The following is a 25,022-nucleotide window of genomic DNA, read 5'->3' as shown; positions in this document are numbered from 1 at the left end:
TGTTAATGAGTGTTTTCAAAGGCTGGAGTTTCTGCTACCTTTCTGAACAATTTTCCCAATGTCTGATTAACCTCATTGTGGGGGAAGTGCAAAATTTCCTAACACGTCATCAGAATTGCCAGTGTTGCAACTTCTGTCTGTTGCTTCTCATCCTTAGTAGCTGCAGGGTTGAGATGACTGGCTCCTCCTTTGCTAAACCTCCCTACCAGGTCATTGAAAACAGCAATAACCCTGCCCTTCTTATCCTAAAACTGAAGAAACCCAATCTCTCAGCCTCTCCATGTATAGCATTTGCTTCAGCCTTGTAACCATCTTGGAGACACTCCACCAGATCCTCTCCAGTACATGAGTATCTGGGATGAGTCCCAAACTAGGCACAGTAATCCAGACATAGTCTTAATGATGCCAAGTAGAGGTGAAGACTCACTTTTATTGAGCATATAGATACACTTTTGCTAATACAGCCCAGTATGCAGCAGTAATTTTTACATAGGCACCTTTACATATTCTTCTGAGCAAAGTGCAAGGAAAAAAATAAATTGCATTACTTTAAAGAAATAAAAGAGTAACTTCCTATCCAGCTCTACATTATACTTATCATTTTTTAACTTTTATCATATCGCTTTTCTTCCCCACCTCTTGCACATAATGCTAAAGCATTCTACTTTTAAAGGTATAGCCACTGTTCCATGTTTTTGACCATCACTACTTACATACTCATTATTGTTCTATTACATATTTTGAGACGGATGAAACAAAACCTACATCATTATTCAAAATTTGAAGGTATCATTAGTATGTTCGCTCTTTTGCTCTAAAAGCCTTTACTAGCAATTTCTCACATCATCTGTATCTTTAATTACTACTGTGTTAGCAGTTTTTTCCTGTGATAGATTTTAAAATCATCATAGATATTTGCCTTGTTTAGTTTTCCCCCACCCACTCACCATGTGAATTCCACTGCATTTATCAATTAAAAAAAAGTCTTGCCTTAGTCAAAATAACAGATTCCCTTTAGCAATGCTTTCCATGTAAGTTTTAATCACCCCAAGTAACTTGGTTTCCTGACCAAACTCAGATCTGAGAGATACCAGCAAGGTAACACTTATGAAAACGCTGACTACCATATCTCAAGCACAGATCTCTCAAAAATCTGCCAACCCATTAGTCTCCTCCTATTATTAAAAAACTGACCAAATATTGTTAGGCCTTTGTTTTCCGAGTTAAAAAGACAGTTTGAGACCTCAACAAGTTTTTTGCTTTAATAAAAGTATATCAAATACATACTTCTTAAATGCTATACAAATATCGTATGCCTTTTTTTTTCCCCCTTCCCAATTTCAAAAAAGATCTAACAATTTACAAGGCATGGCTTCTACCCTGAAAGTCGCACGGGCTCTTTGCTGCTACACAGTATTTCGCCATGTGCCCACTATTTATTTTCTTCTTTTTTCTATACCCTGAACACATACAGCTTTCCATGATCTCTCCCTACCTCCCCCTTCCCCTGCCATGTTAGTTTTGGTTCCTTTCATGACATACAAGCTCACAATCTGGGACTAGCAAATACAGAAAAGGTAGCCAACAGAAGCCTCTAGACAGTATTTTGAATCTGTTCCATATTGCTGCCTTTGCCAAAAAGCTTATTTTATATTCACCAGAAACTTTAAAAAAAAAAAAAGCATCCAGCACTGAGCTGACACTACCAGTGCCAATAGCATTAACAGCTACTAACTACAACTAGTAATAGCAGTTTAGGATCTCTCTAGAAAATTGTCAGAAGCCTTAAATGCAAAATATGTGGCAAGCAATCCAATTGTTCCACCATGCCAGGCCCACAATAAATGCAACTAGGGGACCAACATCCCTCCTCAGCTGATGCCTAAGCCAAAATTATCCCCAAAAGTAAAATCTGTAGAACTGTGATATGAAAGCAAAGTTTACCAAAAGGATGATGGGAAAATAATTAAATGTGACCACACACACCCCTGAGTTATCCAAATACAGTTTTCTCAAAATCAGTATTTAGAAGTAGGTTTGAATGCATGCAAGATGGCACATAGCCTGACCACTTTTGTCACATACTGTAATGTTACACAGATCAATAGTTCCAACAGGAAGTTGCTTAACCAAGGATGGCAAAGCACTGCAGATACAGCACTCATACAATAGCTGCCTCAGACCATTTCACATAGATAAGTAACTCTTTCTCACCATTGAAAGGTACCAAAGCACAGTACTTTATAAATACTTTAAGTAGGAGCTCAAACGTCCAAGCTCTTTACAGTCAGTTGGTGTTTCTACATCCACAGTATTAGTACCACTCTCAAAAACACTGCAAATAGGCATAAGCAAACTTCCAACTAAGAAGAGGCATGGTGCTGGTGACCACAAGGACAGACTATGAAGGGTTATTTAGCATCTTTCTCTCAAGGGTGCCCTGGTTTTACAGTCTGGTCTTAAGAAGGAAAGCAATGAGAAAACATAACCCAGAATGAATTGGGAAATGTGTGAAAGTGTGAAAGAACTGGGGGGATGTGGGAGCACACTCATGCAGGTGTGTGTGGTTTCTCTGGTTCAGCAGCACACTATCCAGTTAATTTCTCTAAGCAGAGATAACATGTTTTTTTTAGACATTTAGAAGAACAAACACCAAACTGATGAACCTGTAGCATGAGTTTATTTCATATTGCAAATGCAATGCAATGTACCTTGACCACCTTACAATACAAAAAATCACAGGTCTCTAATTTTACAGCCTAATGAATGCAAATACTTGGGCTTTTCTTTTTTAAAATATATACATGCCATCCTACCTGTAGAAAATTACTCTTGTTTTTGGAGAAAAATATGAAGTAGTCAACTAGTAATACTGATCCAGCAAAAGATATTCTAATAAGTAGGGTTATTAATGGCATGAGAAACCAATAACACTTAGAAAGCTGATTTAGTTATAATAGTTTAAATGTTTGCTTGGTTTGGTTCTAATAGCCTAAGTGTTTGCTAAGGGCTAACAGATTAGAGTTGCATACACATTATCAAAATTTAGTATCAGAGGAACTGGAATAAAGAGGTTGCCCATAGCACTTAAACCAAGTAGCAGCATAGAGAATTTCTTGGAAATTGAAGATGAAGTGCTGTATTGGACTATGATTCCATGATCTATTCAAGATATACACTAAAAATGGAAAAAAGTAACTCAAATCCAGCTGAGTGATAACAGATCAGTATTTTATTTAACTGGGAACACCTTCCTTTCTTCTAGTTTGACGAACTTTGTGTAAGACATTGAAGAGTAGAGATGAATATTGCTGTAACAGGAGCTATTAGAGAAATAGCTAAACTGCTTATAAAACAAAATAGCTGGGAGTCATACAACAAGAGATCACTGTTTTCTGATGGTTCTCTTGACAGGCTCTGCCAAAATGCATGAAACTTGCTGCCCTGACACATTCCTTCTCTAGAAATAACCCACTAAATAAAAATGTAAAATGAGGGGTTTTTTTGTTTTCTGTGCCTCCAGAACCAACACATTTCAGGTGATCAGGTACTGAGAACCCAGAATTGGATTCTTTGTCACTTAGCGAGTTCTGGGTCTTTTCCCCAAGAAAGAGGTAAAGGGGCTGTGAAGAGAATCTGTGAAAGACCAACAACATCTTTCCTCTCTGTCATAGTGTCTTGTACAGCTCAGGCATGTGTACTTTTTCCTTAGTATTCCAAACACTGAGAAAATATCAGGAAGATTTTCAGAGAAAAGTTTGTAGTACATATAATATCAGAGAAGACACTGACTTGGGAGGTCTCTTGCCCTTGACCTATCATTTCAAGATGAAGCAGAAGGATAATTCTAAGTTTTAGAGCTGCGGCTGCTGCTAAGTCTGTGAAGACTTAACTGCAACACTGGTTTTGTTAGACCTGCTCCAACTTTTTTGTTTCTTAGGATTTCAGAAAGGGTGTGAGGGCGGGACATACAAGTGGGTAAGATGTGTGCACACAATCCACCAACTGACCTAGTCCACTTGAGTCTTTTCCTGACCAAAGAAATGCAAGCATGTCAACTCAGCCCAAGAAGGGCTGGACTACCATGTCCGTATATCTTTCAATCCATGAATGGGGCTTTGCAATCTAATCTGACTTTCTATCTGCTTGGGATGATCCAAGAGAGGGAAAAGTTCCTTAACAAAGGCAAGGTAGTAATGGAAATTACATCCTTCTGCTTTCTCATCTGAAATCCACAAAGCCTGTAAGTGCGAAAGTAATAATGTGTATCAAAGAAGAGAAAACAGAACAAAAGTTAGGAGAACAGATATTCTAGCAAACTACTGGTAACAAAACAAAACAAAGACACTGAAACAAATTTTTAGCTAAGTAAGTTAAAGCAAATTTTTCTGCCTTTTTCTAAGCCTTTTTCCCCAGCCAGGAGATCTGTTTAAACCCTGACTGCCACTATCAAAGCAGAATGACACGAGTAGAACTTAAGCGCTTGTGGCATTCCCCTATTGCAAGTGACAGACAAGTCTGGGTTTGCTCCCAAGCTGTAAGCAGGCTCCAGCTCCATTGTAATGGATCTATAGACCATAGCCTGATGAAGAACATTAGACATTTGAGTTTCAGAGAGTTCAACTCAGGGGTCATCCCAAACAATGCAGCATCAAAAACAGTCACTGCTGGAGAGAGCCTGCATACACAATAGCTGTTTTTAAGAATCACCATTCAAAAGACCGACTAATTACTAAAATTTAAAACTGTTACAGCAAGCACAACATAGTCTTCGAGCTTATGTTAACCCCACTTTCATCCTAATCCAAGCACCAGAATCAACTTGAAGTAAAAATCACAGCTCTAGAGGCAAGAACTGAATGCCTTTCTAAAATACCTTACTAAACCCACACCTCATTTTACCAAGTCGGCAAACGCTGGCAAACAGTGCTTTCCAAATGCAGCAAGGTAGAAGTGAAAACACAGAATCTTCTCAGAAGATTCAGACCTTTTTCCTTCCTCCTCCAATTTTTCCCTCTGCCAAGAGATCAACAGCTTTGAAATTATACTGACATTTACAGTGTGTTCATTAAGCAACAACATTAATGCAAGCTTAAATAGAGGAATCTGGCACTTAAATAGAGGAAAGGCAGTGTTTCAGGTCTTATTTTTACCTGTACCTACTCTACCTGTAGCTAGAAATAATACATCTTCATAATCAAGATGATTTAAGATTTTTTTAGCATCACTTTGGTTAATGGTAAATGGTTAGCACCTGCACAATCTGTATGTGCATGTGAACCAAATGTGTCTAAGCTGGTTAAATCCAGTCCAAACTGTATTTAAAAACAATCCTGAAAATGAAACAAAAATAATAGCTAAAAACTTGTAAATTGCAAGTCATTTTCACCTTATAGAGAAAAAAAAAAAACTCTTCAAGCATTTTAAGTCCACCTTATTGTTTTCTTTTAAGTATTTGGGCAAAATTAAGCCACATTGGAGTCATGTAAATATTAATATTTTCTATACGGAAAAAATCTCTGAATTATTCCCAACTTAAAATACACAAATTTCAAACTACATAGGTTACCACTAGTTTTTGTACTAATTGTTGTGTACAGTTAAATGTGAATGAAAATATAACAAGCATATGATTTAATGCATTAAAGGAATGACACACCATTTTCTGACACACACTTGGCTCTCCAAGGAGATCAATTTCCTCAATACTGCAAGTAATCCCTTCCATCGAATGTAATGAATGGAATACCTGAAATTTTTTCTTTCCCTTTTTTGTTAATCTTTCAGAAAAAAAAAAGACAGTAGGAGTCTAGAAGGAATATCAACAAAAACAAAAGAACAGCATAATTTCATTTTTACTTTTCATAAACCCCTCATTAGCAACTGTCCACTTGAAGTGATAGTAGAGCCAGGCACCAAACACATGCACAAAAGCCCAATCAATTTGCTATTATACTTTCAATGTCTGCTAAACATATTCCCTCTAGACTTTAACTGAGGTAACCTTCCCTCAGGCAAAATTCAGACCCAACAGATGGGCCTTATACCATGCCCTTGAGGGTCAACAAGCACTACTTCAGTCTGATCAACAGGAGCTCATTTCAGAGTTACAGCACCTCCACCGAGAATGCTTAGCTTCCAGTCCCCAGATGTTCAGTAGGTAAGCAAAGGACCCAGCTGATTTCAGCTAACACCAAGGGAAACGACTGTGACAGATCCTATAATAAATAACCTCATCTTGTAACAGATCACATTAAAAACAAGCACAGATTTTAGTGAACACACATTGCAGGGTCGCTAAAACCAACATTACTGAGTAGCCATCAAGCTCCACATTACACTAATGGAAGTGAGGAATCTTCAGAAACAGTTTCTTCTAAAGTACACAGTGATAAGCCAGTCATAAAGCATCAAATCCACAGAAGATTGCCTCCAACTAGATGAAAAGCATAGCTAACATTCAAGAATCCGAATATTACAGACTTCACTGGAAGTAGGTGAATATTTTAAGGATTAAAAAAAATATCCTGCTAGTTTCTTTAGCTTTTACAGTGAAATACATTGTCCTTTCTGCATAGAGGATCAGCTACATTGTTCCAATCCATGAGGAAATCTTAAGCAAGCAAGCTGAACTGTAACACTCAGATAAAACAAACTCAGAATAATCAGAACACTGTGAATAACAGTCCTTTCTTACAGCAACTTCGAGGGTTAAAACACAGAATACAGCAGAAAAGCTTTTACAACATGGAAGACCAAATCACAACTAGGTACTAATCCCAAAAGTAAACCAACAGCATCAATCGCGATCATTCAATTACAAATGCCAAGTCAAAACAGAACAAAAATTGAAAGGGAAAAAAAAAAAAAGACATGCCTAGTTACATACCCCAGCACCTCATTATTTTCATTTCACTAGGAAAAGTCAAGAATGAAAACAAGAACTTCACAAGTTTCCCCATTACTCTATTCTCTATTCCTTTCCAAGACAAGGAATGGAAAACTCTGGTGTACAGCTCTGGCCAATGGACTAGGTCCATAAAAACAACAGACCAAGCAGTTTTACAGGTTTTTTTGAGGCCACCAAATTCAACGTGACTGACACTCACTACTTCCTAATGTAATCAATGGTCAAGAGAAGATAAATCCTCACAAAGCTTGAAAATGATCAAATTATCAACCCTGAGCTCCCATCATTGATAAGAAGCTCCTCCATCTGTCCTAGGAATTTTATCTTTTTTATAAAATCTCCATCACTTCCAAACATGGGAGCCACTGTATATTCTCCAAGAAGCATTACATGATTAACTTTTACTTTTTTACATTCCACTCAGCAATCTGCAGACCAAGGCTGTTAAAAACTGAAGTAGGACAAACATCATTTCTAAGAGCTAACAATTTCAATAGTACAACTGAACTTGATACAACTGATTAATAACAGAAATTGCTACATTGGCTCCTAAATGAAAGCAAAGGAAGAATAAATTCCTATGTTTTTGTATTAAGATTTAACTTTTGCAGACCTTCAATGAATATTAAGCAAAATTTAATCCCATCCTCTTTATGAAGTTACTATCAGAACATCTGCATCGGAGTACCAGTATGCAGTAAAATGCAGTGCTCAAGGCAACTACACACAGGCGTCCAAGCAGATTTAAATCATCTTTGCTTTATGCTCTCCAAATGATCATGCCAATTTAAAAATGAGATTAAAACAGACCCAAAGAAAAATGAAGAGTTCACAAAACATGAACAACCACTATGAGCCAGCAACAGAGTAGAAAAGTTTAACATTTGCCTGATCTTTTTTGTTCCTCTCCCGATCTTTTGATGAATTTGGTATTTTATGATGCATCCACACTGGTAACAGATACACTCCTACTACTAAATTCCCATGATTTATCAGTTTTTAATTCCCCAAATCAAACATTTACGTTCCACAAGCAAGAGTTTGCCTTATTTTAATGGATGTAGTTTCACTGTGGCATGGAAATATCATAATGCTTTAGAGCTCCTACAGTTTCCTTTCATCTAACCAGCAAGTAATTCAGAAAGAGTCTTCAAAGTAGACAGAAAATAACTTCAGCTACCCACATTTCTAAGGGTGTTTTTTTTTATTATCTTCCTGAGAAAAACGTTTGTCTTCAATTTAACTAAAAAGTATCCAAGACATTCATGACTGATAAAGATCAGTTTCTGAAATCAGGAAAATCTACCACCAGTGAGGAAAAAAAAATAGTGTATACAGATAAACCACCATCAAAACAAGAACAGAACAAAAACAGATTGCAGAACAGTGAACAGCTGCCAAAGAGAAAGATAATTCACATGGCAACAAGAAATTAGAATACCTGGATCAAAACAATAAGCCAAAACTACATGAGGTGATAGTCCACCACTATGTTTTAAAGGCAGTACCTTCTGTTCACATCTGCTCTTGCAGTTCCTATCCACAAAAGACCCCTGCTATCAGACAACACAACTGACTCCACGTCTCTTCAGAGGCAAGGAAAGAAAAATAGGATACGCAAAAATTGCATATGTCAGCAAAGTTATTTTGTGAAAGTGAGGGAGAATTAACCTAGCAATTAAGAGATATAATACTAAAAACTTAAAAGGGCTAGAAAAGGAAAATAGCAGTGTTTGGTGGTCTAGCATTTTCCAGAAGCACCTTCAGGTTCTTGATACCTTTAAATAATTAAAAGCAACATTAAAGGCAATTTTTAGATAAAGGAAAAATACCATGATTTCCAGGACTGCATGATTTAAGAAAGCACCCACTCACTTGGAAGCACCTGTGCTTCTGAATCACTCAGGCTTTTTTTTTTAAATCAAACCTATGCTTTACACAGATTAAGTTATTCTAACAAAAGCTTCTTAAAATGAATGAGACTCAAAATCTTCAGAAATCAATCTTAAAAAGAAGTCTGCAAAACTCTTTATTGAATATCTATATAGTTATATGACTACTAAGAAATTAACACAGTGGAAAATAAAACAGTCAAGAGAGATAAATTTATACAGCATGACAAGTGATAGCATTAAAAGACTTACTTTGAGATTCCTTTTGAAGCAGCAGCTTATTTTAGAGTAAAGCTATGCCTAGAGTAGGTATAAACACCTAGAAAAGGGAGCAACACTGCAAACATTTCAGACTGATAATATAAAAACAAGGGCAAAATAGAAAAGCTCTTCAAGATAAAGAAATTGAAGGAACTTAAAATAACAAACATGCACAGGAAACAAAACAAGACTGAGAAAGTGTGTTATGAATCACCACCTCTCTAGAGCTGTTTCCACTCTCCTGGATCACTCACTTTGATTATTTAGATTGTTAGCCCTAGAATACTTGCGCTCATAATATTTACATAAGACAAACCCAGGTTATGACTGGATTTGCAGCATAAAGAGGAACAGGTAACACAATAAAGAAACTTGGAATGCCAAAATATCAGAAGAGCAGTGAGAGAGTAGAGCAGGTTAAACGTGCATACCTTGTGATATGACAGCACAAAGACTACATATGCAAAAGGATTACACAAATCAAGAAACTGTGAGTAGTTCTGCCTTAAAGATACAAATAAAACTGACTTTCATTTCTGGGAACCACACTGTCTTCAACTCGATAGTCTCCTTGGAAAGTTAAGGAACAGCAACAAGTGTTTCATGATTTTCAGTCTTTACTGATAAAACAGTATGTTTACCAGCACAGCTTGAAAGAAGCACAGAAGAAACACATTCAGTCATTAAAAAACTACCAGGATTTTTTTTTTAACTCTGCTTTCCATTCCAAGAACCATAATCAATATGAAGCAGTCTTAAGCAGACAACACACAATTATACCAGCACTGGAAGTTAACAGCCTTCAGGCACAGTGTCAAGGAAACTCCACCAGCTGTAACTATTACACTCCCGTTCTCCCATCCTCAAGATACCTTCCCTCACCACCAGAACACAAAATTCAGAAGACGAGCAGAAGACAAAACAACCAAAGAAACATGCAAAACTCCAAGAGGAGACCTGAAAGCGCCCCTCCAGTTTCAGTTACCATCAATAGAGAATACAAACATAGGATAGCATTCTATGAAGTAGCAGCTTTGCCTATTCATACTTCCATGAACAGTTGGTACTTCAAGTATTAACCAGGCATCAAAACCAGAGAAACCCGCAAACTAAAACTCCACTACTCGGAGTTTTCATAATAGAAAGGTTGTATATTAAGGTCTGATTCCTGTTCTGCTGGTCTAATCTACTACTTGGCATGCAAGTTAGTCTACAGAAGTCTACTTAAAGACATGCCAAAAGTAGTTTTATTTCAACTGAAAAATGTTTATATTCCTCTGTCTACTGTGTATATAATGCAAGTATTTTCTCTGCACCTTCAAGATTTTTTTATGTTTGGAATCTAAGTTATGATTACAGCACAGTAAACTACAATGATCAAAATAAGGACTTTACTGCAATTTTACAGGGGAACTGGTAATTTCTACAAGATGCTGCATGGGACAACATTAAGATTAACATAAGTGGAGATTCTTTATCCTATATTCTTACTTAGGTAAAGTACATTTAATAAATGATACTACCACTATACGTGCCAATAATCTTGTCTTTTACAAGTCTCTCAACCCAAACAACTTAGGTTCATTTTACTCCCTCTGACACTACACAAGCTATTTGAACTACAGCACTCTTCTAAGGTACATCAAGGTGACAACAGGACTTTCAAGATCGTAACATATCTTTTGCTTTTCTATCACTATCAAATACCTTTGCATATATCTTAAGTAAACCTCTATTAAAGGACGTATCTATTAAATATTAGCAAAGTTCAGCAAAAGATACTTAAGATTTTAAATTCTAGTATAGAGAAGAAAATTAGATATGGGAAAAGAAATCCCAGGGTTTTTTTTTTTTTGGTTGGTTGGTTTGGGTTTTTTTGGGTTTTTGTTTTTTTTTTTAATTTTACAGAATCACAGAATCATTAAGGTTGGAAAAGACCTTTAAGATCATCAAGTCCAACCATTAAACCAACACCATCATGCCCACTATGTCCCAAAGTGCCACGTCTACACGTTTTTTGAACGCCTCCAGTGATGGCGACTCTACCACCTCCCTGCACAGCCTGTTCCAATGCTTGACCACTCTCTCAGTAAGGAAATTTTTCCTAATATCCTATCTAAACCTCCCCTGGCACAACCTGAGGCCATTTCCTTTAATCCTATTGCTAGCTACTTGGGAGAAGAGACCAACACCCACCTCACCACAACCGCCACGAAAGGAAAAAAAGTACACCAGTATCTTGAATGAGAGACTTCAATTTTTTTCTCCCCAATTATTTGTTGGTTTTTTGGTTTTGCAAAATCACAGTCTGAGAATTGTAAACACTATCTTAGCACATCACAAAAACAATGGCAAATAGCAAGCACAACATACAGTATTTCTATTTCATTTTCTAAAACAAATTTATTTGAACACATTCATATTATAAACATGAACAATTCTGGACACAACACATACGAAGTTATAAAAAAAGAACCAGTTATATAGCTAGATAAGAAAACAAAGAAACCTCTACCTCAAAGAATCTTCCAAAACTACCACTTTTTTTTTTCTGCAAGTCATGCCACCATATTTTTTTAATAGCAGCTGGGATAGTGGATAAAACTCACTGTTCACACAAAGGCATTCCTTACTCTGTTCTGTTCCCTCCTCCCACACAATTTAACAGGAGATTACACTCCCACCCATTTCAAAGATTCCCTGCAATTACTTGGCTCCTTTACAGCAGGGACCAATTTTTCACTTCCATCATTGTGGGTTAAGCTCTCACTTTTTCCTCAGGCCATTGGACATATCTCATTCCCTATCATACCAAAAGTTTTCTGTGTGTATCTCAAGTCTTCCCCTTGCCAGAAACCCCTATGCTCATCTCAAATGCTCCATCTGCTCCCTTCTATGTCCCCACTTTCCTATCCAGTAATAGGCTGCTCTACAACTATCCCAATGCAACAGGTTCTAGGTGTACTTCCATGCTAGCTCTGCATACTGCTCATTCACGCACCATTATTCTCCAGTTGAATAGCATTTTTCAAAAAAGATGTAAATATATTAAGGCTATTGGAAAGCTCTGCAGATTTGAGTAACAGTGGCTATGGTAGAATATTTCCACTGCACCATCCCAAAAAGTTCACCTGATCTGTGAACAACTCCAGAAATGCATGATGTCACATCTTTGCCAAATGGCTGTTCAGACTACAGTTTAACTTAACTGGAAAGTGGAGAGAAAAGAAAAAGAAAGGAAAAAAAAATACAGAGAAGAGCAACAGAGTTCTTTCCACTACTGCCCTAGGAAATTCCCCAAAACAATCCACCAAATCAAACCTCATATTCAGAAGTTACCAGAGTTAATGATGCCACGAGCTTAAACAAAATGCATGTAGACCTGTGTGGATGTACAAATGCAACAGAAAAGCAATACCGTTTATCTCTTACACCAAATAGGGAAATATATTTCACAGAATTTGAGAAAAATATTTACATCTTACTACAATAACTATAACAGCTCATTATACCAAGCTCTTTCATCTAGTTCACAAAAAGGCTTCATGTTAACCACTCAATTATACCAACCAACAGCTTTAGCAATAAAGATACTCGCTGTACAAAATACCTGGGCTGTTTTGTCTTCCCATCAAAAGCTAGAAAGGCCTGAACATAACCATTACAGAAACAAGGGGTTTATTTTGCAATTTGAAAGCAAATAATAGCAACAATAAATGCTGTCAGAAACACTGCAAATACAAATTTCAGCAGAACTTTGGAATCTCGGGTAATCTTCTACATAGCCCACTCTGACGCATCAATATTACACACACTCTAAAAAAAAAGTATGTAACAACTTAACCACCTTGCCATAAGTGCTAATGAATGATTCTTCACTTCCTGGATAGGAACAAGTGAGACTATGCAGCAAAGAGAGGCCTGAAGCAGTTTTTAACCTGGTCACATGGATACACAAAGCATACCTATTAGTACCGTATGCCCTCCTGATTATACTTCAAATTTACTACCCTGCTTTCATAAACATCACTCATACAATTCACATGTCACTGCCTAGTCAGTCTTGAAAATTCTTCACTTCTAAGAGTGTAAAAACTAGATAAAGACTATAAGCCTTTAAATATCTAGTATTTTAAAATCAGCATATGTACTAAAGGTTGAGAAGGCCTTCATTTTAAATGAGAGTAAAAAAACTCAGCCTAGGTCCTGGATTTTTCATGTCTAAATCTCTTATCTTTCAACGTGTTAGTTTCACACTGCCTCATTTCACTTGATAAAACGAACAAACCTGACAATCTGTAGCACAAAAAGGTTTATTATTGAAAAACTTGTCTAAAACGTCTGTTTTCAAAGCTGCTCGCCTATTACACAGGAACAGAATAACGCTTCTAGGAGCATTCTACAAGTCTATTATGGTTACGATAGCTAAAAGTTTCCTTGAGTATTATTGAGTATTCCTTGAGTTAGTCCCTCCCAATAACCAATTCTGTTGATGAATAACAGTAAACATGAAAAGGCTCGGGAGGGGGAAACAACGAAGAAAGCCTTACAAGTTAGACAAAAATAGCCTGCTCTGTGAAAAAGATGGACATTAATTAGCGCTGTGCCCGAGGGAAATATTACTACACAGGTCCAACGACAACCTGTTACATTTGGCCTACCAGCTAGTCAATCAGCACTTATGTTTCAGCTGTTTTGCTGGCTGGCATATATTTTTTCAGTGCTTCTTGCCTAGTCAGTAAGAGGAGGGAGCAAAGGATATACTGCTAAAGAAGGGTAAAGATGATGTAAGAACGGAAGACCAGGGTAACTTCTAGGTGAGAGTAAAAAGATGCAAGACAAATTCACAAGGGTGAACAAAAAAGCCCTTCATATATTTTTACTACTTGTATTTCTGCTAAACATCTTATTACAATTGCAGTATCTAGCACTCTTCTCTAAATAAAATCTGATAATGAAACTATTTCAGATTTAAATATACTTCCATAATAAACTTTCCAGTAATCTAACACCACGTGTTTGTAAGCAATTAATTGTATTTCAGCAATAACACATCAGTGAGCTGCAGATGCATCTTCACTGCATTCACATCAGCTGATTTACACCCAAATCCATGCATCTACTTAGGTCTAGCTTCAGTACCTGTGACCCAATACTAAAGTCTGTTATTGTGATTACAGTTAATTGAACCATTTTTTTTTAAAGTCGTTATCAAATGTTTCTCAGCATTGTAATAAGACTAGCTGCTCCAGAGAATGCTGGAGAAACACATCCATCCTTTCAGCACATGTCTGAAGTTAAGAAAAGGCACAAGAAAATTACCAGCATTCACATGCTGATAGTAGTCTTTGTTCTAACTGTAAATCTGGAGGATAACTAGACCTGAATGCAGCCTATTATTATTGAGCCAGCCAATTCAACCTTGCTTAAAAGTCATAGAAAAACTTTAGCACAGTAATGGGAACTTAGCACAATTCCCAGGAAAAACCTGGCATGATTACAGATGAACAAGATACCTACCAGTCCTAGAGTTATTGCACTTAATTCTCATTACTGATACCAGTGAGTTGAAAATGCCACCTGGTTATCCTAGGTATCAGTTTGGATTTTGCTTTTTTGGTTTCTGGTCTTTTTGGGGGGAAGATAAACATGTTTTAACAAAGTACAAAGTCTGCCTATGTCCATGGAAATAGCTGATTAAAATTCACCCTAAGTTTCAGGGCATGGATATTCAACATTGTATTTGTTTCATGTGTTCTTACAAATATCCTACAGTAATGCCCCAAATTATTTACTCTGTTAACAGATACTCTCAAAATATATTCAAAATATTAGTAACAGAAATTGCTGAACAGTATACTTTGTTCATACGCAAAATATTCTTGTTCAGATGTTTTATTTGTAATTTATATTTGATACCACTAAAAAAAAAAAATCAAAGAGATATCACACTGATAATTGTGGAGAATGATAAAGACCATATGCAGGGAAAGAGGAATTTGATCACTCATGGAATTCAGGTGCTCTCACCACACCCTCTTATTTATTCAAATTTTCTGAAGAGGAAACAAGAAAAAAAATCCCAAGCCTAGGGGCATGATCTGAATGTTACCAAACCTGCCTACAGCAGGAAAATCTTTACCAAGCATACCCTTCTACTACCTTCTTCTCATTTAACCCAGGGACTGTAAATTCAAGCATGTTAGTTCAATCCCTCTCTTTCCTTTTCTCTCTCTTCCCTCACACAGGTAATCTTAGTCTACAACACATTGTGAACGAGACACAGATAGACAGCAAAGGTCATGAAATACTGCACAATATGCTATTTCATATAAAACATCACTTAATAGATAGAATATCATTCTCTATTAGTTACAGAACTTACATTTTAATTATTCATTGATTTAGTCACCTCTGCATTAAGTCTTTAAGGATTTTAATATATTATCATAAACCTGTACCTCCACCTGTATGTCTAAACTGTTCCCAGCTCCTCCCTGGTATTTCACCAGCCTGCCTCACATACTCTTTAGCTCTTCAGTACATTCCCTACCTTTTGCAACACTCCCGCTTGTCTGTCTGATCATCCAAAAAGCACAAGATTATGTTGTGACCGGCTTCCAAGCAGCAGCAATCACTTGGATCACTAGGTCAAGCAAGTGCCTTGCTCAACATGTAGCAAAAATAATAAAGCATTCTACCATGCTGCAACAAGAAGTGCTCACAAAACAGGGTTTTCGATCACCCAGAATAACAAATGGCACTCTTGGTAGCACTGTTCTTTTCCTACCCAACTCAACCAGCAGGCTTTGAAATTATAGCAGAAAATTCCTTTTCAGGACCCCAAGTTTTCAGCCTGGAAGTTCAAGATAAAGCTTTGCAAAGATTAAAAACAAGGCACAGTCCTTATTTAAATCACTAAATGCAAAGAGTCCCACTCCTGCAACTGAGTCTGTACCAATGACACTGGAAAGGAGCAACGATGAGTACACACATAGATGTAACTGCGTGACTACAGCAAGATAACCAATGAGAACAATGACAAAGTAGCACACAAGCTCTGGAGTACACAAGCAAGACATGACACTGCACTTCCAGAAAACCCCTACAAGTTATTTCTGTCATTTCCTCAGCCCACAAATTGACATGCACTCAGATAAGATCAGGATTAGATTTAGACTTTAATTTGATGAAAAACAAGAAACTATTATCTTAAAACTCTATTATGTACCTATTGTTTTTCCAGAAGGCTACTCTCATACTTACGCAATTCCACATAAAATCTCAGCTTGTGAAAAAACAAACAGAACCCCAACACCTACCCCCCCTTTCCATCTTGCACAAGTTTGGAAGAAAGTGTAACTCCTATGAGTCTCAAAAGTCAGATGCAAACCAAAGAACTGACTTTTTTATTCTTCTCTCGTCTTAACACTTTTAGGTCAATTACATGGTTTTGGGGAACTGACTCACAAGGGTTTTGTTTATTTGTTTTTAACACTTAAGGTTAGATCTAGTGAAGAAATATGGGTATTTGTACAGGTACACAGAATTTGATCTAACAGGCATTCAAAGTACATTTCTGGACCAAACCACATCATTCTTCACACTTAACAATAAAACTATCTTAAGAAAGTACAAACAAAATTGTAACTGTTACTTAACTGCAACTTTAACTGGGAAGTCCAACACTTTTTAATGCTAAACTGAAATGAAAAAATAGCACAAGTTTCTTAAACGATTTGAAAGGACTAATCAGTAAAGGGCCCTACAGCATTTTAAGACTGCTCTTATGTCCATTTTTCATCCTATTTTCAGTTTGTCAATTAAACCATTGCACACAACATCCAGGAAAGCTACTACATAAACCATGTTCTTTAAAATGCTTGACTTTGTGGGCTAAACCAGACCAGAAAAGTAGAATTCAGCCATGTACGAGAATTTGGTTCCACCTTTCCACAAGAATCATGCTAAAGTCTTGGTAAAACGAGATGCCTAAATACCTTTAACATACAGAAACCTAAGAAATAATTTTTACATTTACTATTAGAGAACTCATCCAAAGAAAACTCTGAGCCTCAGATTACGTAGCCTTGCTAAATACTGTGCATGCTTATTACTTGTGCACCCTAACACCGAAAGGCTCGTCTCTTTATTTTAGTAAACTAGACTTTAATTTTTTTTTTCCTCTTATGCTTTAAGAGGTTACCACTCAGCTTTCTGCCTCTAGTGCAGAGGCCCTGGTGCGGGTGCAGACAAAACCACATCCACAGATCATTCCCCATCCTGAAGCTTTGGTACACCCTGCCTGTGCGTAAGCGCAAAACACAACCCTAGAGAACCCCAAAACCACCATCTGAAAAAAATAAGCAGCTTCTGAGGAATGCGGCAACCAAATATCGCCACCTGACCAGGCAGCGCCCCGTGCTCAGATCGCAGCGGGGGCCTCTCCGGGGCTCTCCGTGAAACGCCTAACGGTGCTGGCTCCAGCAGCCCCCACGCAGCCTGCCGCCCGCTGCCAGGCAGGGGGGGAGCGCTCCCTCCTCCCAAAAGCAACGGCCAGGCTTTCGGAGGGGACCTGGAAGAGCAGAACCCACGACGGAGGGTGGCGGAGGGCCCGCCGCGTCGCCGCAGCCACCCCCCCGGGCACAAGTTGGCCGGAGAAACCTGTGGCTGCCCGCCACCGCCCTGGCAGGCCCCGCGGCCGGGAGTGGGGCGAGAGGCGGTCGGCGCCGGGGGACGATGGGCCCCTTCGCCGCTGCGGCGGGGCGGGCCGGCTGGCTGGCGAGCCCCCCGGCGCTGCGAGGTGGGGAGGCGACCGGACATGGCGCCCGCCGGCCTTCGGCCCCGGGACCCGAGGGGCTCCCCGCTTCCCGGGAAGGGGCCGGGGAAGGGCGCTGGCGGGGGACGGGACGCACACTGACCTGTCCTCCGAGTCCATGCGGCTGAGGGGCTCCCCGTCCGAGGACATCTCCAGGCTGCCCCGCCGGCCCCCCGACGTGGCGCTGCAGCTGCTGCTGCCGCTGCTGCTGCCGCCGCCGCCGGTGCCGTAGCCCTCGTCGCCACCGCTGGACACGCTGCTGGAGCTGCTCCCCCCGCCAACACCTCCACCGCCGCGGCCCAGCCCGTCCTCCTGGCTGCCCCGGGGGCCCTTGGGCTCCTCCTTGGCGTCGGCCTCGCTGCTGCCGCCGGGGCTCAGCGAGCGGGTCTCGTCGCTGCAGCAGCCGCTGCTCGTGCTGCTGCTCCCCACCAGGCTGCTCTCCTCCTCCTCACCGCCCTCCTCCTCCTCCTCTTCCTCCTCCTCCTCCTCCTCGTCCTCGTCCTCCCCGTCTCCGGCCTGGCTGGCGCTCTCCGGGCTCGGCTCCGACATGCTCTCCGCCTCGCCGTTCAGCAGCAGCAGCGACTCCGTCTCCGCCGCGGCCACCGCCGCCAAGGACGAAGGCAACGACGAGGATCCAGCCCCGGCCTCCTCCTCCTCGGCCGCGGCGGCCGCCGCCTCGCCGGGAAGCAGCCCCTCCGGCTCCGCCATGTCGCTGCGAGCGGCCGCCATGGCGCCTGCGAGTCGCTGCGAGCGGAGCGGAGCCGGGCGCGCGCGGCGGCGGCGGCGGCAACGGCGGGGGCGTGCGCGCGGCCCGTGCGCGCGGCCGCGCTTCCCACCCCTCCCCTCTCTCCTCCTCCTCCACCACCACGCTCCCTCCCCTTGCCCTTCTCACCCGCACAATCGCGCAGCGGCGCGAGCCGCGGAGAGGAGGGGCTCGAGCCGCCGCCGCACGCGCTACGGAAGGCGCCCGGGGACAAAAACGTGGGAAGGGCGGAGCGGCAGCCCCTGGCGCGGGGTGGGTGGGGCGTTAACGGTCGGGCGGGGCGGGGCGGCGGTTGGGCCGCGGGGGTCCTGGCTCGCTCCCAACGCCTCGCTTGAATCGCGTCAGCGTTACTCACCGCGTCTGGGGAGAAGAGCGGCTCATGTGCGGAGGGAAGTCCCGCAGGACTGAGCCGGGAACGGAGGACGAGGCACTCCCGGCCGGGGGGCGCAGACCCCGCCGCCGCCCCGCCGCCTTCGCCACCCGCGGGAGAAACCCCGGCGGAGCAAGCGTCCCACACCTCTCGGCCTCAGCCGCCGTCCGGCGGGTTCAGTGGAGAGCTGGGTAGCCCTAGGCCTACGGGGCTACCGGAGGGAGGGACGCAAAGAGACCCGGACTCACGGCTGAGGAAAACTTGGTGACTTTTGTGTCCGTGAGCGGAAGAAGGGGGTGGGGAGAAGCACTTCAGAGCTGACTGGACTCGTAGTAACTGAAATAGGGGGGAATATATAGCCCTTTCGAGGAAGGGAGAACCGAGGCTCCTCAGCAAAGGGAGCTACAGGGTGCGGGTCACGATGTGACATTACCTAGTGAGAATTGTCAAAAGACGAGCTCAGCTGAGACACAAAGGAGAGAGAAAAGGTTTTCAGCTATACTGACAAAAAGCGATGAAAAAGCAGTCACGCTACGCAGCGAGGAGAGAGCGAGCAAAGAGAATAAACTAGATGTGGTCTTAAACTTCCATTTACAGTAGCGTGTTGGCTACAGGGCAACAGCAGTATGACTAAAGGGGAATGCAAAATATAGATTACTGCATTTAAATGGAAGTAAACCCAGAGTGTAATATACTAAAACTGGGGAAATTGGTTATTTTTTTTTTATCACGAACCTGAATTCGGTTCTGGAGGCATGGCGTTAGTAAATTTTTTGAGTTTGGAATTGTGCCATCTGGGAAAAAAAACTGCTGTGCATATGTAGAAGGGGAAAGGTGAAAGATGAACAAAGTGACTCTCAGTCACATACAAAACTCATATGTTTTGACTTTCAAAACAAATTTTGAAAATTAAAGTAATTTTAATATTAATGTAAAATGGGGTAAAGTTTACTAAAGGTAGATCATGCCAGACTAACATGACAGGCTCATGACAGGCTTTTTGACGAGCGCCTTGTCTACATGGACATCAAGAAAGCGTTTGATAAATTGTCTCGTGGAAGCGATTAGCAAAAGTTTATAGGATGGGGATTTGCAGTAGAACAGGAAGGTGGGTAGAATCTGAACACAGAGATGAAATCAGGTAGTCTGACAAATTATTGGAGGGATGAAGAGGGTAACAAAGTATAAAATGCTTTTTATGAATTTTAAATGTCATAATGTCATTTAAATGTAACCTGTCAGTCTTTACCCAACTCTTACAGATCTTGCCACATTTAAAAAAAATAAATAAACCGTGAAGTGGTGGTAGTTTAGTTTAAAAACAAACTATAAAACTCAGAACCACAACTCAGTCCAGAAAAACACTGTGCGTTCTGCGTAATAGGAAGAACATCTCCAGTTCGAGTTACAGCAGGCGTATCTGGCATATCCACAGAGATCCTAGATTCCAGGAGAAGTTAACCGTGTAGGATTAAAATCTGGAAAGGGTGCCCCTACGACCTGTGTTAGCACAGCTGGAAGTGGCTCCCAGCCCATCAACAAACGTAGTTGTTAGCAGCAACGACAGCAACCCGTGGTGCAGCAGCATCAAAACAGAACGCCACAGCGCTGAAACGGGAACACAGTACTGGAGCAAAGGGACGTGACATTGGATTAATCTTTGAAAACAAACCAGTGACATCTTCAACTTGTAGAGGAGCATAAGCGAACTTTGGAAACCAACAACAGCAAAAAGGTGATGATAGTTTCCCAGATTTCTGGAAACCAACCTCAGATAGAAAGTGTAAATGGTAAGAATGCTTAAAAAAAAAAAAAAAAGAACAGCTGCAGTGTTGATTTATCTGTAATACATGTATCCCTAGTCTACTGACCAAAACAGCCACCAAACGCCGAGCTCCTACATCCTCTTCTGCCTTTCCTCCTCCCTCCCGCTAACAACGAGCTCTGTACTTCACTCTTCATTGGGGAAGGTGGGGCACTCCCGGGTGGGTGTTGCTGTCACTAGGCTTATCAAACACGGAGCGTGAGGGTTCAAAAACAATCGACACCCTTTGATTCAGACGGCAGTAGCTGAAGTTAGTTCCTCTGTCTTTTCTACCCATTGATTCCCTTCTGGAGTTCTCTGCTGTAGCGAGGGACGGAATCAGAGAGGTATAAAGTCATGAGGAACCAAAATTATATAAAAGACTTAAGTGAAAGATGCCTTTCACAACTGAAGAACGTGAGAAAAAAGGAGGAAAAGTTATCTCAAATAACTCCATGTACCCTAATGTAAATTGTCCAAATCCACTCCACTTGTGTTCACAAGCCCATCAATGGACTCGTTTTTTCCAAGTCTCTCTGGGTTTCTTGAGGTCGTGTGTGCACGCCAGGCTCCCTGTGTTTGTGTCCCGACAGCAAGCAGGGTGATTCAGACCTCCCACTTTCCTAAGTAGCGCGGTAGAGACGCCAGATCATTAGGTAATTTGTGTATTCAAAGAGGGTCAGGGAAGGAAACCTCAGGACACTAATGAATAGGAAGGATGGTGTGAACCTGCCTAATGGAAATCACTTAGCATTTAAGCAAGAGTTGAGTACCAAAGGATTTAAGCAAGCGATCAGTACCAAAGGGGTCACCACTGCAGCAGGCAGGCATCAAAGAAATGCTCTGTGATAATCGCTTGGTGTCCTGTGCTCAGTTTTTCAAAAGCACAACACCCTGCGTCCAGGCTTGGTCCCTGAGCGCTGTAATAAAGTCCTAATCGAGCACAAACAGCAACGATTACTTGAGTGTCTTGTTACTGAGCTGTCTCTGTACAAAAATACCCAGCTACCAAAGGTAAATCTCCTTTTCTCCAAGGTTTTTGATTTTTCAAACCTCTTGAAAGAGGAGATCTGTCTGAGAATAGGTGAGTCTAGAACTAGCAAAGGCATCTAAATTACTTGCTTTCAGATGGTCTGATAAAAGCTCAAAGCAGGAGACATGTTGTTAGGAAATCCTTTGGAAAAAAAGACATCCACTTAGGCTTTGAGGGCACATGTTACTCTCTCGTTTCACACGAAGGGTTTCTGGTATGATCAGTCGAGCTTGGTATGACCATGTTACAACAGGGACAATGCTTTAAAGCCGAGATATTTATGTTGAGGCATACTAATCTGTCGTACTTGGAAGACATTCTCAACAAAGTACAAAATTAAAAAAAAAAGTCAATAGATAAACTAGGAGAAGCTTGTTCATGGGCAAAGAGTCCAAGCAGTCCACGTTTTCCACTAGTGCAAGAACAAACAGCATTGCAGACACAGCAGAGCAAGGAGAAGAAATTAAGATTTTATTCTCTTACCTCAGGAACACCAGGGTGCAGGGCATTCACATTTACAGCAGAATCAATAATGAGCACTCTCCAAAGAAGTAGTTTCTTCTTTTCTTGAGTCACAACAATTTTGCTGTTTTGTAGGGTTTTTTGAAGGATGGTTAGGTGAGATCGTCAGAAGATTTTGTACACATAAGGCAGGTTTTCTGAGGGTTTTTTCCTAATGTTGATTGGGATCATAATACTATGATGTATAGTATGCAAGCAAAATGCTTCAAAACGGGAAGAAAAGCCTATAAAGAGTGAAAACAAAATGCCATACGCCTAAGATACAGGAGAAGTGACATCCCGTCTTGCACTTGTTAGGATACCAGGGGAAATTCTGTAAAACAAAACATTTGGTCACCCTTCTCCTGCCCCTGCCTCCGCATGCATGTCTTAAGCACTGCAGGAAATTCCTGCTGCCTGAACCTTATGACTCACCTTGCTCACAATATTCTGCCTGCTCAGCAGCCTCTGGAAGCTGCACCCTTCCCTTCTTTCTGCCCCACCCTTCCCCATCCAAATTCAAGGTCTGGCAGAAGAGGCTGCAATCTCCCATTGCTTCTAGTAAGCATCCAGCACTTGGTTCTCACCCTTCCCTTCAGACTGGACTGAAACTGTCTCATTCTGCAATTCTGACCCCACCCTCTCCTGCAGCACCCAGTTAATTCTCCCTTTAAACTCGGCTTCTACACTGTTTTCTTTTTAAAGCCGCCTTTAATCTTTCCCCATACTGTTTGCTTAGAAACCATGACTATAGGATACTTCAAGCCTTGCTAAGGCTGGGTCGACCAAAGGAAGGCTGCTGGGAATGCATGCTGGGCTGGGGTCCCTCTTCTCTCCCCGTCGGGCGCTGAGCCCTGGCTTTGCAAACACTTTGCAGCAATGCGAATTCTAGATACTGCTCAGGTCCTTCTTCCCCCTCTTCCCTGCCCATGCTTTGTTACAGCTTTCATGGTGACCCACTTCCTCTTCTGTTGTGCCAGCACAGCTGTCTCGGAAATTCATGCCATGAGCTAGACCAAGGAACTGCTTTTAATGGTAACTAGGAGAAGAAAAAAAAAAAAGTGTTCTGTGGCTGTTAGGTCATGAAACTTCAGAAAACTCCAGACAGCTCAGCTAAATGTAGCTGTGCCCACTCTGGGGTTGGGAAGAAAAGGAACAGAAAAATGAAGAAATTATTAAGGTGACACAAAGGACCAGGAATGAAAAACCCCATTCTATCATTCTGGAGCTTATCCAAAAGCACATCCTAACATCCATTATATTTGCCTTTGTATTATTGTAACAATTTGCAAGCCCAGTGGAGAGGAGGGCATCTTTGCGTTAAGCCATCTATAAACACAAACAGTAAGAGGAAGCCCATGTTCCATAGATGATCTAATTGAAAGGAATCAGATATTTTACAAGTGCGTAAGACCTATTCTCTAAAATGCACGTTAATTGATGTTAAATTTGCTGTCAAATTATATTGAAGGAAACCCCAAAAAGCAAACCAAGAAAGCAGGAAGATTTCTTGGAAGTGAAAGGTATAAAGCTTTGAGTTCAAGGCATTAGAAGGCCTCACAATATGGTTCATTTATATGCTTTACAGCTTGTTGCAAAAACTGAAACATGAGCACAGAATTTCAAATAGACACTATTTAGCTATGGTAAACTATTAGTTATTATAGATACCACTGAGAACCAACTCAGAATTTGCGTCAAAAGCAAAAGCTACTTGCAATACTTCTGCACAGGTGTATCTATCTGAATATTAATCCTGTCACCCCATATCTCTATATTTTTGTATAAGTATATGCTAAAAATGTGTTGTACTTTCCTTTGGAACTATTCAGAAAGTTTTCCAAATGCCACATTGGAAAGTTTAAACAGCTGATGCAATACATCATATGAACAGGTAAAACAATAATATATGCAGTACTGTAAAAGCAAATAGACCATCTTTTCTCTGTCATGAATATTGTCAATACTTTATATTGTGATTCAAAAAAATATATAAATTATCAGAGACATTTTCTTTTCCTCCCAAAGTATTCTATACCTCCTTGTATACATTTTTCACTTGGCACCGCTTGCTCTTTTTCAATAAAAGGCAGTCAAAATTCTTAAGTCACAGAAGAATCAATATTCTTAAAGGGTGCAATTTAGATTAGTTTTAACCAGAGATAATTAACATGTTTGCTTCCAGATTAAAGAGTCTTTACATGCTGTTAATTTGGGGAATGCGTGTTTTCTACATTCTTATGCAAAACAGAGCTGGATTGCAGCTTTAAATGAAGGTGTGTGCCCCACCACAAATACATGGTTGCCACCAGTATGTCTACTTATTTTCTGCAGGTCAGTTACTACAGAGCATTACAATAAAACCAGGGGAAGGTCATCCCAACAGAGGGGGCAATTCTGCACAAGCATGCTAGGCAGCAAATCCCAGCGGTTTTTTTCTAAAAATGTAGATGTGAAGTCAAGAGCAGAGTCTTTCTTTGCACTCATGGGGATTCTTTTCAAAACCATAAAAGTAATCAAGATCTTGCATGTTGTAAAACCGGTGTGTAACCATTACAACCAAACAGAAATGCATAATGAATTGAATGCTAATTAAATACAAATCACAGCTTGGAAGGAGTACAAGTTTACAGCAGCTTTTCCATGTTCTTCTATGATTACTTTAAACCC

The 25,022-nt window shown here is 40.7% G+C and overlaps 1 protein-coding gene across 1 annotated transcript in view; it reads right to left on the bottom strand.

The window, feature by feature from the left end:
* The window catches only part of AEBP2 (AE binding protein 2), a gene marked incomplete at both ends in the record, with an annotated part of 48,451 nt that extends 29,841 nt beyond the window's left edge, over nt 1–18,610 (bottom strand). The window contains one exon of the mRNA XM_082014303.1: nt 17,985–18,610. Coding sequence (XP_081870429.1) covers nt 17,985–18,610 — 626 coding nt within the window. The remainder of the gene's footprint in view (nt 1–17,984) is intronic.
* Nucleotides 18,611–25,022: the final 6,412 nt, after the last annotated feature.

This window comes from Phaethon aethereus (assembly GCF_964289735.1).
Source record: "Phaethon aethereus genome assembly, chromosome: 1".
NCBI lineage: Eukaryota > Metazoa > Chordata > Aves > Phaethontiformes > Phaethontidae > Phaethon > Phaethon aethereus.
Note: the sequence above shows the minus strand (reverse complement) of the source record. Positions and strands in the feature narration are given on the sequence as shown.